We start from the raw sequence: 15,409 nt of genomic DNA, 5'->3' as shown, positions 1-15,409 counted from the left end.
AGAAGAGGCATTATGACGGAATCACTAAAGCCTCCAACGCCCAAAAAGAAATGTTCAACATCATTAATGAAATGAGAAACCCACCAGGTTGCAACAACACTCCAATACCCTCACAGAAACTGTGCAACAACCTGACAGATCACTTCAAAAACAAAATCGACAACATCCGACAAATCCTACAAAACAGACCGACCAACTCTAACTCTCAACCAACTGGACCCGACAAGGAGCCAGAGTACAAACTCCAAAACCCTAGAAATATTGTCGAGACACTCGTCAAGCTGGTAAATCGTAGCAAGAAAGCAGGATCGCCCATGGACTACTGACATCTACAAATCAATCCTCACACAAGGAACACCTTCTGAATATTACAGAAATCTCTTGAATCTGTTGCTTGCGACAAGGAACGTACGACGATCCATCAAATCGGCATATATTAAACCTCTTCTAAAGAACATAAGTGGCGACGTGGAAGAATTCCAACTACAGGTCGATTTCAAACATTCCCTACCTGGCAAAACTCTTAGAAACAAACGTATACAAACTAACCCAAGAACACATAGAAAAATACCAGCTGCTAGACCAAGCACAAGACGGCTTCAGACCCACAAGAGGATCAGAATCGGCACTCCTATCCATCTGGGACGACTTAAAAACAAGCGCAGACTCTGACGCAACCTCGGCCCTGATTCTGCTCAACCTCTCTGCTGCTTTCAGCACAGTAAGCCATTACACCCTGATCAAAAGATTGGAAGATATAGGTATCATAGACATGGCACTACTCTGTACCAAATAATTCTTAGCAAACAGAACAGAAATTGTATGGATAAAACCCTTCAAATCTACTCCACGAGTTAACGACTGTGGAGTACCACAAGGATCCTCCCTATCACCACTATACTTCAACATCTACCAGACAATGTTAATCAAGATTTTAAAAAAAGTCAACATTACATGCAGCAGCTGCGCAGACGACGCTCAAATCATCTACAAAATCAAAGACACTCCAACAGATAACTCAACTCTAGTAGAATGTCTATGACTGGATGAACGCCAACAACCTAAAAATCAACCCAAAATCATGATTATATCCAAAAACCAAGAGAACACCACTTGCGTTCTCTGGCCGATTGAATTGGGAACTGCGCCCAACCATCTAAGGTAGTAAAAAAACCTCGGGAGTCCTAATGGACAACGCTCTAACCTTAGAACGACAAGTAAATGCGATAATTAAGAAATGCTTCTTCCTCCTCCACTCAACAAAAAGAATTCTACCTTTTCCTCTCCTTCAGCCACAAAACACTGGCAGTCGTCGCCCTCATCATGTTAAGAATAAACTACGCAAACAACCTCTACCTCGGGATGCCGGAACACCATCTGAAGAAACTACCAACGCATGCAAAATGCAGCAGCTAGACTCCTCCTAAAACGGTCAGGACGAGATCAAATCACTCAGCGTAAAAAAATGTTACATTGGCTTCCAATCAAACATTGTATCCCTTTCAAAACAATTTGCATAACACACAGGGCAATCAACGGACAGGGAGCAGAGTTCCTACAAAAGAAAATAACCATCTACAAACCGAGACTCCTCAGATCAAGCAATGAAATACGTCAGAATAAAATCTAGGAGGCTCATCTTTCTCCCACTTAGCAGCAAAAACCTGGAACAACCTTCCGAAAGGAATAAGAAATACCAAAGATCACCTTTGAAGTGCGCCCAAAAGCCTCTCTGTGAAAGCCGAGATTAAAAGTGTGCCCCATAGCCTCTCTTTGAAAAGCTGAACTCAGAAATGTGCCCATTAGCCTCTCTGTGAAAGTTGAATTCAGAAATGTACACTGTGAATTTTAGAAGCATGCCCATTAGCCTCTCTATGAACTAGAAGTCTCCGAAAGGGCATGTAACCCATCATATCTCACAAACACGCTTACTCTCTCCTTACATCACCACTCAACTAGAACACAGAGATACTATGACACCATTCGGTATAACTGTTCTCATATCAACATTCGCCGCTTACTCCACATCATTCTAAGTAATCACTGCTGGTTACACACCCCCCAGCGAGGCGTTCTCCTCAGGCCTAACGCAGCCACATCCGATCTGGATAAATCCGGCCAGAACGAACACATACTCCTGACCTCTCAACCACCACACCCACCGCTAGAAAACAGCTATCACACCGATGCCGCACGAGCTGTACACATACCCGGTGCTCACACGCACCTTTTGACTATCTCTACTCTCTCTACTGATATGAACTTCGGTTCCCAAGGGCGTTCAACCTACCAGCACCTTCAGACCATACCAATGGTATATAAGGCGCTATATAAATGCAAAATAACAATAAAATGTAGAAAACTACTAAAAAAACCTGGCTCTTCAAAATCTCTGAACATGACGGCACTGACGACACCTAGGACCAACTAAGGGAAACTCCTACAAGAACAAGAGAGACAATGCTAGGTGGAATAGAACGCGAGCAACAGCCCCACCTCGACAGAAGAATAGCAGACATGCTTAACACAAAGGCACAACCACCTACCTACCAATCCACTCAGACAGGACGTAGGGTAGGGGCGCAGGTAACATGCTGATCGATCCGATAGGACAAGTTTACACCGACCACAAACTGGAATGGAGGGGCCGGCCAAAGACAGAAATGCTAAGACTAGCTAACTTACCATAATGACAGAGATGAGACAGCCTTATCGCGCTGAATCCTAATCACTGATAGGAAGACAACCATCTCTAAATCGACAAAGACGCACAATAGGAGTGTGCATCTCTCCGAATTACAATTCTACCAACCAACCCCACAATACCTCTAATAACCTCACCACTCCTCACACATCGCTCACATTCCAAGTAAACACAACCCCACCTCTTACACCAGAGCAATCCGCACGCACTTCACCACATTGCAACAACCACAAAGACCTTCACACAACAGCACACGACGGATTCAGACTGGATACTACACCAAAAAGCTCAGCAAACTGAAGCTGCCTACAGTACATCACAGCTCCCTTGCTCCTCTCCAAACTTTGTCCCACTAACACACCCCTAACTTACCCCCTTCTCTTTCAGATCCTCCAGGGGACCATTCCGGTGGTGATAGTGCGCGGTATAAATATCCTTTAACATTAACATATATGGTTGGTTTAAATATGCCAAATTGCTCTTATTGTTTGCTGACACCTTTTCTTGTCCTAATTTCTCAAATGTTTATTACTATGTCTGGAGTAGTCTGAAACATGTTTGATTTCCTTGCTTTCAGAGCTGTGATCTCTGGTCATTGGGCGTCATCATTTATGTTATGCTCTGTGGATACCCTCCCTTCTACTCCAAACACCACAGTCGAACAATCCCAAAGGACATGAGGAAAAAGATCATGACTGGAAGCTTTGAATTCCCAGAGGAAGAATGGAGCCAGATCTCGGAGATGGCAAAAGATGTTGTGAGGAAGTGAGTCAGTTGAGGAACTGTCATCTCCCTATAACATGTGCTGTGTATTGAGATTGGTTGTGGTCATTGCAAGTTTTCACTTGTGTTTAGCAAACAAAACCTGTGTATCTCATGGCCATCATTCAAAATGGCATTTTCTTTAACTTTGATTTGTTGTGATAATTTTTGTCTTTTTTTACCTGCTAGTTGAGCAGTGTGTTGTGAAGAGGCGTCATTCCTCTCAGCCACGTCTGTGGGATTACAAACATTGATGTGAGACCACCAGAACAATGAGGCTCAAATTCAGGATGGGAAAATAAAGGTGTGCAAAGGGCTTATTCCAAAGGACGCTGTGTCCTTGTTGGGGCGAGGGGGGAAGAAGGAGGTCCTCCTTAATCTAAAGCACACAGTGTCCGGGATATATCACCCAGCATGTTGCTTTACTCCTGTTTCCAGGATAAAGCACAGAGCTCACGTCTTCATTTCCTTGTGAAATCTTCTCGGCACAGCTAGTCATCCTTTGTCCGCGGCCTACATCTCAGTCCTGAGGTGATAGGTAAATAACCCTACAACCATTTATTACAGCCCCCAACCTCCTGTTGGGTAAGATTTTCATAGCAATGATAAATCTTCCTAACCTGTGTCCACCCCAGAACTTTTAGCTTTTACTGGTGGATTATTTTTTCCTTATAACTCTGTGAGTGAGAACCTTTTCCCACACTCGCAGAATCTTTTACTCTTTTTATGGGTGTCTTTTTTTTCCCATTTCTTTATTGGCATTTGTTAAAACAACCCCCCAACCCCATCCCCCGTCGCTCAGGGGCCTTTCTTTCTCCTGGAGCCACAGCAAACCAGCCAATGAACATCCCGCCACTGCTCTATCCTTCCATGCCCAGACCAGGGAACCATTTGCGCACCACTCTCAATTGGGCGGCTCGTAGTAGCGATATACGTTGGGCAACTCGTAGTAGCGATATACGTTGGGCAACCCCACTCCACCTCTTTGTCTCGTCAGGAGAGCTAAAGCAAACTCTCGGGCGTGAGACAGATCTAGTGATCAATGTGTTCATTGATTGAAAGAATGCCTTCAGGACCGCTATAAGAAGTGTTTGGAACTTATATAATAACCTAGGGAGGGTCACTATCTTTACTGTATTTATTCGCCTTAGCCAGGAGATCCATATCAGGGTCCACCTAGCGAAGTCTGCTTGTGTCTTTTTAATTAAGTCTGGGTAGTTAACTTTATACAGCGCTGAGACTCTACTGGTTCATTTTATCCCTAAATATGTTATGCTTCCCTCGGTGGAATGGGAGGAGGAGCAATTCTGCAGAGCAGTGATCACCTCTTTAGGTAGGCCCACCTCCAACATTTCTGATTTACCCATATTCATCTTTAGCCCCGACAGCCCTTCTTCTTACCTTAATATTCCGACCAGGGCTGGGATGGACGAAGCCGATTCCACAACTGTTAATAACATATCGTCTGCATAGGTGGACGTTTTATGAGTTTCCCCTCTGAATGGGGCCCCCTTGATTTCTTGGTTGTGTCTGATTGAGACCAGCAGACGTTCCAGATATATGGCATATAGATGGGGAGATAAGGGACATCGCTGCCTGGTCCCTCGCTCAATACCTATAGCGCCCGAAATATGTGCATTAACTGCCAACCTAATCAATGGGTTTCTGTCTTCGCCTCCACCATTTGGATGTACTTTGGACCAAACCCCATTTGTTCCATCACCTAAAATAAGTATGGCCATAAGTATGTTTTATCGTCATTCAGGCAGAGGTCATGCCTGAATGAGGAGGTATATTTCATTCACCAAGGCCGTATCCCTATCAAAATTGCCCGAAAGGGGAATGAGGATCTGGGTGTCATCTGCATAGTTAGTGTAGGTGACACCCAGTCTGTCCAATTTATCGAATAGGGGCTTGGTGAATATATTCTAAATAGTGGGCGAGACACAAGATCCTTGTGGGACACCGCAAGTGGTTTGAATCGGGTCAGCTACAGCCGATGGGGAGAAGACTCTCATTGGTCTGTTTGCTAAGAAGGACTGGACCCACACTATTTCGTCACTCGAGAAGTGGGCCGCAGACGCTGGGTGTTTGCACAAGACTGCTTGGTCCACCAAGTCAAAGGCTGCCGACAGGTCGAGAAGGAGTAGCATGACAGTTTTGCCTTTGTCCTTCAGCTCATCTATTTGGGTCTTTAGGTCAATTAACGCCGTTTCAGTACCATGTTTTCTGAATCCGGATTGGCGAGATCCTAGAAGGTGGTTGGTTTCAAGGTAGTCTTGAATTTGTAGGTAAGCTACTCTGTCGATAATTTTAAGGAGAAAGGGTACCGGTGATGGGTCTGTAGTTAGTGGGGATGGATGGGTCAAGAGTCTGTTTCTTGAGGAGCGGTAGAACCCAGGATTCTTTTAGGTTTATTGGGACAGTGTTGGTTTTGAATGAAGCATTAATTAGTTTAGAAATAAAGGGCGCTAGATCTCTCGCTGCATCCGTGACTATTTGGGCAGGACAGTTGTCTCCTTGACAGTTGGAAGGTTTTAGTGAGAGGATGATTTTTTCTGTTTCCTGTAATTTCCCTTTCTAAATTTTCCCTGTCTTCTCCCGTTACCTTGTTCAACTTCACCCCTTCTAAAAATGCCTTTATCCTGGGGTTGTCTGGGCACTCGGAGAAATAGAGCGGCTTATAGTATGTTACGAAAGTCTGTACTATCCCATCTGAATCTGTGACTGTTGGCCCATCTGGTTGCTTTATTCCCCATACATGACGCTTACCCCTCTGTTGTTTGTAGCCTTGCAAGCATTTTATCTGCCTTATTGGCCCAGATACAATAGCGCTGCTTGAGACTTAAGAGCGCTATACGGCCTGGTAGCCCTAAGCAGCCTCGGTTGTCTTTGGGCTTCTTTCAAACTATTGTAATTCTCCCTGTTCTTAAGCTCTTCTAGTTCTTTATGGGCCTTTCCCTATTCAGCTTTCAAATCTTTCTAATCTGTTACTCTCTTTCCGTCTTTGAGCTTTTAAGGAAATTAATTCCCCCACTCAGAACTTCCTTAAAGGCATCCCATACGGTGCCCACGGGGACCCCTTGTGTGTCATTCAGAGCAAAATAGTCAGTGATTTTACCCTTCACCATCGTCCATGAGGAGTTCTCCAAGCATTCTCCAGGACCACAGCGGGTTACTCGGTTTCAGCCCCCTGAGATGGATCTTTATTGGTGCATGATCTGATAGGGAAATTGGATCTACCTTTTTATCTGTTAGCGTCCCTAATATACTGGGGGTACCCCAAACATAGTCTATTCTAGAGAACTTTTGCTGGACCTGGGAGAAACCTGTGTACCCCGTTTCCTGCCCTTTATTTGCATGCCAGAAGTCTCATAGCCATTCCAGCCAGCCTATCCCGCACTGCCTTAGATGGGTATTGACCCTTATTGATGACCTGGCCGCTCCAATCCCTCTATGGGGCCCAAGCTATGTTATAATCCCCTGTGAGGAGGATCTCCTCTTGAGCGAACCCCTCTAATTTCCCCAATGTCTGATATATGAAAGCGTCCTGTCCTGTGTTGGAGCGTATATAGTGCCTATTGTCATCCCCCTGTTCTCCAACAGAACATGCAAAAAGCGGAATCTCCTGTTTGGGTCTGCTAGTGTTTTGGGTACTTTTGCCCCCAAGGAGTTCTTTATGGCCAGTAGTACTCCCGCCGTTCTATTCCAGGCGATCGCCTAGTATATTTTTTTAATAAAATGATGTATTTGTAGCTTATGGCCATCTCCTTTTTTGATGTGCGTTTCCTGTAGTAACATGAAATCCACCTTCCCCTGTTTATCTGTGGCCCTAACTTCATCCTCTTTACCGGGATATTTAGGCCCCGTACATTATGTGACAGAATTTGCAGCAGCCTCATCTTTACTCTGTCGGCCCCCACGCCATCCGACTCCTATAGTATGCCCTGTGTACTCCATAACCCTGAATTTCGCATTGACCTTCATGCAGCCCCCCGTGCCCACCCCAACCCTTTCCTCCCTCTATCCCCTCCTCCCCCTTAACGCTATCCGGTCTAGGCTCGGTATCCTAGGATTCTCCCCAACCAATTTGGGAACCGGCCCACGTTTCCACCCAGATCCCTAAGGTTACACTAACCTAAGATTCCAAGCGGTGCCCCATGCCTTTCAACACAGGCCTGCTTGTTCCTGCTGGATATCATTCACTGTTCCTCTTCTCTCCGTCTATTTGCCCTTTCGTTCTTTGTTTTCTTCCATATGCCTCAGGCGTCTCATTTGTATTTTTTTGTGGATCGATCAGTGTTACTTTTCATCCCCACTTTGTTTTACCTGGGGACCTTTCAGTTTATCTCCTCCTTCCCTGTGCAATAGACCACTCCCATGGCCTGTATCTCTGTTGTTGAGCCCCACGTCTTTGATCCCCGGGGTCTGCCTTCCCATCCTCAGGATTGCCAGACCTTCAGCACATGTGGTGGCTCGCTGTTGTCTCCCGTCCAAGGGGAATAACGAGCCAAAAGTGAAGGTCCTTTATAGGGTATTTCTTTCTTCACCAGTGTCCTTGTCACTTGCCCCATCGCTCTTCTTTTTTCAAGTGTTGAAGCTGCCATGTTTTGGAACAGGCTCACCTGTGAGCCGTTGACAGAGATTGTCGTCTCGCCCGTAGCTGGCATTAGGATTTTCTTTCTCTTCATATGACGCCAGTGCAGCCAGTAAATCCCTTGGCCTGTTCTTGGGGCCCACCCTATGTATCCGGATCTCCACTGGGGCAGTGTCGAATTAACAGGGCTGCGAAACACTGCTGCACCGTGGTTTTCAGATCTGCCTCTGCGTTAGTCTCTACCAGGCCCTTAATTCTTATGTTGGACTGTCTTGAACGATTCTCCAGGTCCGTGAATTTCCAGGTTTTGCATAGCAGAGGCGATTTGTTCCAGTAGCTCAGAGTTATGGCACACCTCCTTGTCGACTTCAGAAAGGCCTTGTTCTGCCAAGTCCACCCTATTTCCCAGGGGGTTGATTTCTTATCCGACTTCCTTCAAGGACCTCTTCCGCTCTTCCTTCAGATTTGCCATTTGCTCCAGAGAGATGCTGTCGTCCTCTCCTCCGTGCCCTTTAAACACACATGCCGATCTTCTTTACTTAGAGCCATTTTGTCGGTGGTCGGGGGGGCGGTGCTGACCTCCCTTATGTTGTTGTTTGAATGTTGCAAGGCTGATTGATTGGCTGAATAAAAGTCCAATCCTGGAAGCTGAAGAGGTAGTCAACCACCAGAACCAAAACCGAAGAGGAAGATGAAAAATGTGCAGCTGAAACATTTTCCAGCGGCCAGAGAACCTGCTTTGTAACCAGATCCTGCTGTAGCCCTTCCTTCAAATCGACCAGGGGACCCACTAGATTCAAGAAGACCTGCAATTTGAGCAATCCCATGTCATGCTGCAACCTTGCAGGGCTGCAGTACCCCAATACCCTCGGACCAGGAGCCATTATGTGGTGCATGGTATTCCGAATCTTGCTGAAACTTCATCAGCATTCTGCTGGATCTCCAGAGCCACGATTCAGTCTGAAAAGTCACATCACCAGAGTTCTGTACTTTGCAAACGACGGGAATCCCACCGGCTATATTCTGTTTTCTTCTGTGCTCCTGAAAAAGGCGCCAGATTCACAAAGCCGCATCCCAGCCATGAGGAACATTTTGCCTAGAGCCTTCACTGTGATCCTTGCTGCAAAAGTCCTTCCAGTGTCCTGTCTTCTTGATGAAGGAATTCAACGACCTGGTTTTTGGCTGCTGATACTGAAGTAGTCCTGCTGCAAAATCTTCTGTGCAGAGGTACTGTGCTGGCTTGGATATTTACTTAAGTCTCTTGTGATTCCTGTGTAATTGTTGGGTGTTTTCTTTGATTGGGAGTCCTCTCGTCCAGTGCACCCAGGCCCCTACTGAAATCCTCCTAGGGTGTCTACTCTGAAGCACCTGGTCCCTCAACTATCTCTAAGAGTAAAGTACTTACTTGTTCTAACAGTCTTCCTTAGGAACTCTGACTTTTGCTACTGACCCTATCCTAACCTGCCTGTTGGACACTATACCCTTGTGACCCCCCCCCCTCCCTTCTGCCACTGAGAACACTCATGCTCAAGAAAAAGGAAAATACTTCTATGCATTGGGCCTTTTGCCTAGAAAAGACCATACGTGTTTAAAAGTTACTTGCAAAAGAAGTTGTCTGGTCACTGTAACTCTGAGAGTGAACAGTTACAAAAGTTATTAGTTAACTTAGAAATGTTCTGCCATTCTGAAAAGTATATGTAAGGTTATTCATTACCTTAGAAATGTTCAGCCATTCTGAAAAGTATATGTAAGGTTATTTTACTTTCCTTAGTAATGTTCTGCGATTCTCAAAAGTATATGTAACATTTTTCTTTTCTTAGCAATTGTTTAGCCATCGTAATAGAAAGTAGATGAAAGGTTATTTTACTCGCCTGTAAATTGGCTTTCCCCCTTTCACAAAAGTAATGCTGTTGGCTTCACTAACTATTTCTTTCAGAGAATAGGCATCTAATTTTCCCAACTGGGTCTTGCTTCCCCCGACTTGCTGTTAGCCTGTCCAGAATAAGTCTGCATTAGGTTTTACCTACCTAGAATAACCTCGAGTCATAGTGTAACGCTGGGTTTTGCTTTCCCTGTTCTGTTTTAGACAGACACAAAAACAGTCTGATGTTTATACCTGCCTTTTAGGTGCTGATGGCTCCTTTAGAAAGTGTATAGGTTTTACTTAACTTGAGGTAGCTCTCTGCCATCCTAAAATAAGTTACAAGAGTTATTGCTTATCTCAATCTGTTTTTTACTGGTCTCAAAGGCACCTGTAATAGAATATTACATCCTTAGGTTTTACCTTATCCTGCCTGCTGCGCCAGCCTGCATACTATTAATCCAGATGCCAGGCACCCGCCTCTCCTTTGATAACATAATAGGATACGCCATTTATCTTAGCTGCTGCAACGTGCATCCCGTGCACGTGTGCACTAAGTCTGCCCACCTCTCACTATCGGCCAATTTTAGATTTTATTGTTCAACCGCATCTTTGAGGCAGTAGGAGCTACCCCGCAGTTGCTGCTCACTATCACATGATCACACCATTTCCTTGCTTAATTGCCTGCAACGCTGATGTTTGATGCACATTGCCACCCGGCCTGCACCTGCCTACTGAATGACCACAATACCGCCCCTACTCGTTGATTTGTCTGCCCCTGCATGCCCTGAAATTGTTCGGCTATTGGCCTTGTGCTCGCATGTGAAATGTTTGTGTCTTGCTCAGAACTGCTATGACCTCTTGTTAGGATCATGATACATGCTACTCTGCTTCTGCCTGAGTTCTGCTTCTGCCTGTTCATCACTCAATGTATAACTCACTGCGCCTTACTTCCTGATCTATGCCCGCACATGCTGCACTGCTCCGCATATGACATGCCCACACTCCGCCACTAACCCAAGGTTACCTGCCTTATTCTTGTTGCTAACATTAGGGTATTTGTACTGCCCAAGTTGCACCTCACAATCGACATGTGCCTCATGCACCCTTCATTGCTCCCTGCCTGATATGCTAACGCTTGTGCAAGCCTAGGTATTTGCTCTGCCTCTGTACCTCTGTTTTGATCCATTGCCTACATTACTGTATTGTCACATCTGATTAAGAAGTCTTAACCTACTGCAAGCACCCATCTCGCACAAGTATTGAGATCGTATTGTCTAGCCTAACAGTGCCGGCAACGCTAACCTGTGACCGCTTCACAAACTTTATGGCCCCTTCCTCTCTAATCTCGGTAACATGTTATCACGCCTGTCCTCCCTAAGGTCATTGTTCTGCTTACTACAAGCACTATTCTTAGTGTGGGCAATTACCAGGATGTTATACCTACCATCATCTAACCTAGTTGCACTCAGTATCCCGCACACCACATCCATGGCCTCCACTTACAGACTTGCTGATACCTACCCAAGCACTGCACCACAAAAACACAACATCAACCTCAACGACCTGGCCTTATGGCTTGACCATTTCGCCAAAAAACCCTCACCCAACCAACCGTGCACCGTCGCTCTAAGAAACAGAAGACTAGGCTCTAGACTCATGGGCAAGAAGGGTCACCCCATGTACCCGAGCCCACATCTGAAAACATTAACGCTCAGCCCGCCCCCACAAACACCCACCTCACCCACGCCCCATCGCCTTCAGACCAACACAGCTTCAACAAGCAAAGTTGGTTTAATCAAAGCCGCCCTGATCAACGCAAGGTCCTTAGCTGCCCACGGTTTGGACATCGCTGACCTCATCAAGACTCAGGAACTTGACTTCATCGCCATCTCTGAGACCTGACTACACGCAACATCTGGCCCTGCACTCTCTCTGGCCATCCCCACAGATTACTCCATTATCAGATGTGACCGCACCTCGAGAGGTGGAGGAATCGCATTCATCTCTAGAAACTCATTAAGACTCAGAACCATCCCAAGCACTAAGATGGAATCCGCAGAGCTACTCTCTGTCAAACTTGAACTCTCAGCCAACCAAACGGTCACCATCCACCTTTTATACAGACCCCCTGGTCCACCCACTTCCTTTGTGGATGACATCTCTGACTTAGTACTCGACAATGCTAAATCCAACTCTCAAACCATCATTCTTGGTGACCTTAATCTAGGATACCAAGACCCTAATGATCTTGCGGCCCTCGACCTCACCAATACCTTAACAGATTCAGGATTCTCACACCACCTACAGGAACCCACTCACATTAAAGGGCGGTCCCTTGACTGGCTCAGTGAAACCAACTGCAATATTAGTGTACTTTCCAACGCCCCTTGCATTTGGTCGGACCAACACGTCATCACCTTCAGTATTGAAGCTGCCTCACCACCCACGCCTCCGGTCGCCCCAGCCACCCTCACTAGAAATAAAAAGAACATTACCACTGAAAAACTACTCCCACCTCATCCTTCCCACCTTAAATAATGCTACGAACACTTGGTCAGACCCTACCATCCTAGCTGACATGTACAACCAGTCAGTGCTAGCAGCCATCACCTCTATTGCCCCACTCAAACTGAGGAAACCTAAACCACGCGCTCACCTCAACTTGTGGTTCACTCCCCAGCTCAGAGTGTTCCGTAAAGAGAAACGTACCGCAGAGTCATGTTGGAGAAGTCACCACTCTGACGTCCACAAGGACGGTCTTCTGATAGTCACCCTTAACTACAAAGAAGCTCTACTCCAGGCTAAAAAAGATTCCTACAACAACCGCATTATGCCAGCCCAGTCTAACACCAAGGAACTCTTTAATATTCTTAAGGAACTTGAGACACCTGCAGCCCCCCCCTGACTCTTGTACCAAAGATAGCACTTGGTGCACGAATATTCAGTCCGCACTCCTGGGTAAAATTGCCACCCTCCAATCTAAAATCAGAGACAAACAGAAATCCTTACAGTCTGACCAACCACTGATCACACCCGCATCCAATACTCACCAAGTTAATCCCTCTCATAAACCTTTCTCTTTCTCCCCGCTCACCACCCTAGAAGTAGAAGGAATCATAAACAACTTAAAACCATCCAATTGTCAAGGTGACCCCTGCCCAGCACCTATTATCAAGGAAGCATCTCATGAGTTAGCCCCGTTCATCACAGCATTCATAAATGCTTCTTTCAAGATGGGTATTGTCCCGGATAACCTAAAGGATGCATGGGTTATCCCACTCCTCAAAAAACCTTCCCTTGACCCTAACATCCCAACTAACTTCAGACCAATCACTACAGTCCCATTCCTGCTTAAGATCCTGGATCGCGCATCTTACCTCAGATTCAGGACTACCTTGAACTCAATCTCCTGGGCCTAAAACAATCAGGATTCCGTCCTAAACACGGCACGGAATCAGCCTTGATTGACCTGAAAACTCAGATGGAGACACTAAAGGACAATGGGAAGTTAGCTCTTCTCCTTCTCGACCTCTCCGCGGCTTTTGATTTGGTCAACCACCAAATACTCTGCCAACATCTTAAATCTGCAGCCCACTTCAGACTCTGCCAATACCTGGATCCACTCATTCCTGAGCAACAGATCTATGAGGGTCTTCTCACCTACGGCATCAGCTGACCCCTCTCCTATCCACTGTGACGTCCCCCAAGGCTTGTGTGTATCCCCTATGTTGTATAACGTATTCACTAAGCCCCTCTTCGATGTGCTTGACTATCTGGGTGTCTCATACACCAACTACACAGATGACACGCAGATACTCATCCCCATCAGGGGAGATTACACTGCAGACACCCCTTTACAATGTCTACTTGGTCATTCAGGCCTGGATGGCACATCACGAACTTTGCCTGAACGATAAGACCGAGCTCCTACTTCTAGGATCAAACCATTGGCTTAACAAACTAGATCATACCTACAAACCCTTCATTATCGACGGCAACGATATTAAGGTCTCCAAAGACACTAAGACTCTAGGCGTCTATCTCGACTCCATGCTTTCCCTGAACAGACAAACTAATGCAGGCAGGTCGGCCTCCGCCTACACTTGTAAACTTATCACCGCCTGCAGACCCTTTCTAAACTATACCAACTGCATCACCCTCGCCAGAACACTTGTCATGGCCAAAATTGATTACTGCAGTGCTCTCTACTTAGGGACCAGTCAGTCTAACCTCAATAAATACTTACAGCCTCACCTTGTCTAGATTCAAACTCCAAAAAGAAGGCGGGGTGAGTTTCCCTGTCCTAGCTTCCAAACTTTGGAACACTCTGCCCACGCCTATCAGAACTGAACCATCGTTCCAATCCTTCAAGAACAACGTTAAAACATGGCTGTTTTCCCATGATTTATGAGACCCTCACTCAGTCCAGTGCCCTTGTGTATTATAGGTAATGTATTTACACCTGCACTGTACTTGTACCATTATCTGCTAAGGGTTACCCCTCTTGTATATTGATGTATATTTGTGTAAATTTACTGTGTACTTACTGTTTTGTAACATGTCCTCAAGAGTATGCGCCCGGTTGCCCCAGGGCCTGGTTTCTGTGCTTTATAAATAAATAAACTTAACTAAACTACTCGACTAGTATAACTGTGGGTTAAAACAAAAGAAGTTATAGGTTTTCACTGTACCTAGAATAAGTGTTCCACTATTCACAAAAAGTATATTGTCCTGTTGGTTTACTAAGTGATTTCTTGCTGAGTGTCACGGTACAACTGCTTGGGTCTCCTGTTGGGTGCTCCAAATTAGGTTATAAATGCTTTGGTCTGTGTACCTTCAAGCATAGTGTTTTTCTACAAGGTGTTTATATGATCTGTGATAGTACGTATTCCCCCCAAGATTTATCTAGGCCTACTTGTATTTAAATAAACCCTTTATTTTTTACAATACATCGTCTTTCATTGTTTCTTTGGACCATATGCATATTACAATGTAATTGTACTGATACAGCCTGCTCTCTCTCTCTCCTAAGATAAGCCTGGCTACTCCGTCTACGCTACCCTGAACTCAGGTGGTACACCCTTATACTAAGAGTGGAGTCTTGTACTGCCTCAGTTGAATGGTTTTACTAAGCCCTTAGTTGGACTTCGAAAAAACTCTTCTAACACCTCCCTTAAGATTATTTTACCAACAAGAATGTTACCCCTGCCCGTTTGCCAGGGTGTTTACGTTGACATGCCTTAAGTGTATTTCTTAATTTTGCCAGGGTTGTTGTCACACCATGTTATTGTCGCCCACTGTTCTGGGTTCACCCACCTTGGCTTGAGCCCATCAACAGTCTGTGGTATTTTCAGATCTCTGGTTCCTGCCAGGGAACACTCTGCAGGCTGGCGTTTTTTATTCCATCCTTGAATAGTCGTTCTGTCCACAAGCTGAGTCTCGGCCCTCTCTCGTTGCACAATCTCTCAGGAGCATTGACCCG

The 15,409-nt window shown here is 45.6% G+C and overlaps 1 protein-coding gene across 7 annotated transcripts in view; it reads left to right on the top strand.

The window, feature by feature from the left end:
- The window catches only part of MAPKAPK5 (MAPK activated protein kinase 5), a 983,215-nt gene that overhangs the window by 611,273 nt on the left and 356,533 nt on the right, over positions 1–15,409 (top strand). For all 7 annotated transcript variants that reach the window (XM_069619510.1, XM_069619509.1, XM_069619506.1 and 4 more), the window contains one exon: positions 3,282–3,469. In XM_069619510.1, the coding sequence (XP_069475611.1) occupies positions 3,282–3,469 (188 nt within the window). The remainder of the gene's footprint in view (positions 1–3,281; positions 3,470–15,409) is intronic.

Source organism: Ambystoma mexicanum, chromosome 10, assembly GCF_040938575.1.
Source record: "Ambystoma mexicanum isolate Mex_15411 chromosome 10, UKY_AmexF1_1, whole genome shotgun sequence".
Taxonomy (NCBI): domain Eukaryota; kingdom Metazoa; phylum Chordata; class Amphibia; order Caudata; family Ambystomatidae; genus Ambystoma; species Ambystoma mexicanum.
The sequence above is the reverse complement of the archived record's forward strand: the minus strand, read 5'-3'. Positions and strand labels throughout refer to the sequence as shown.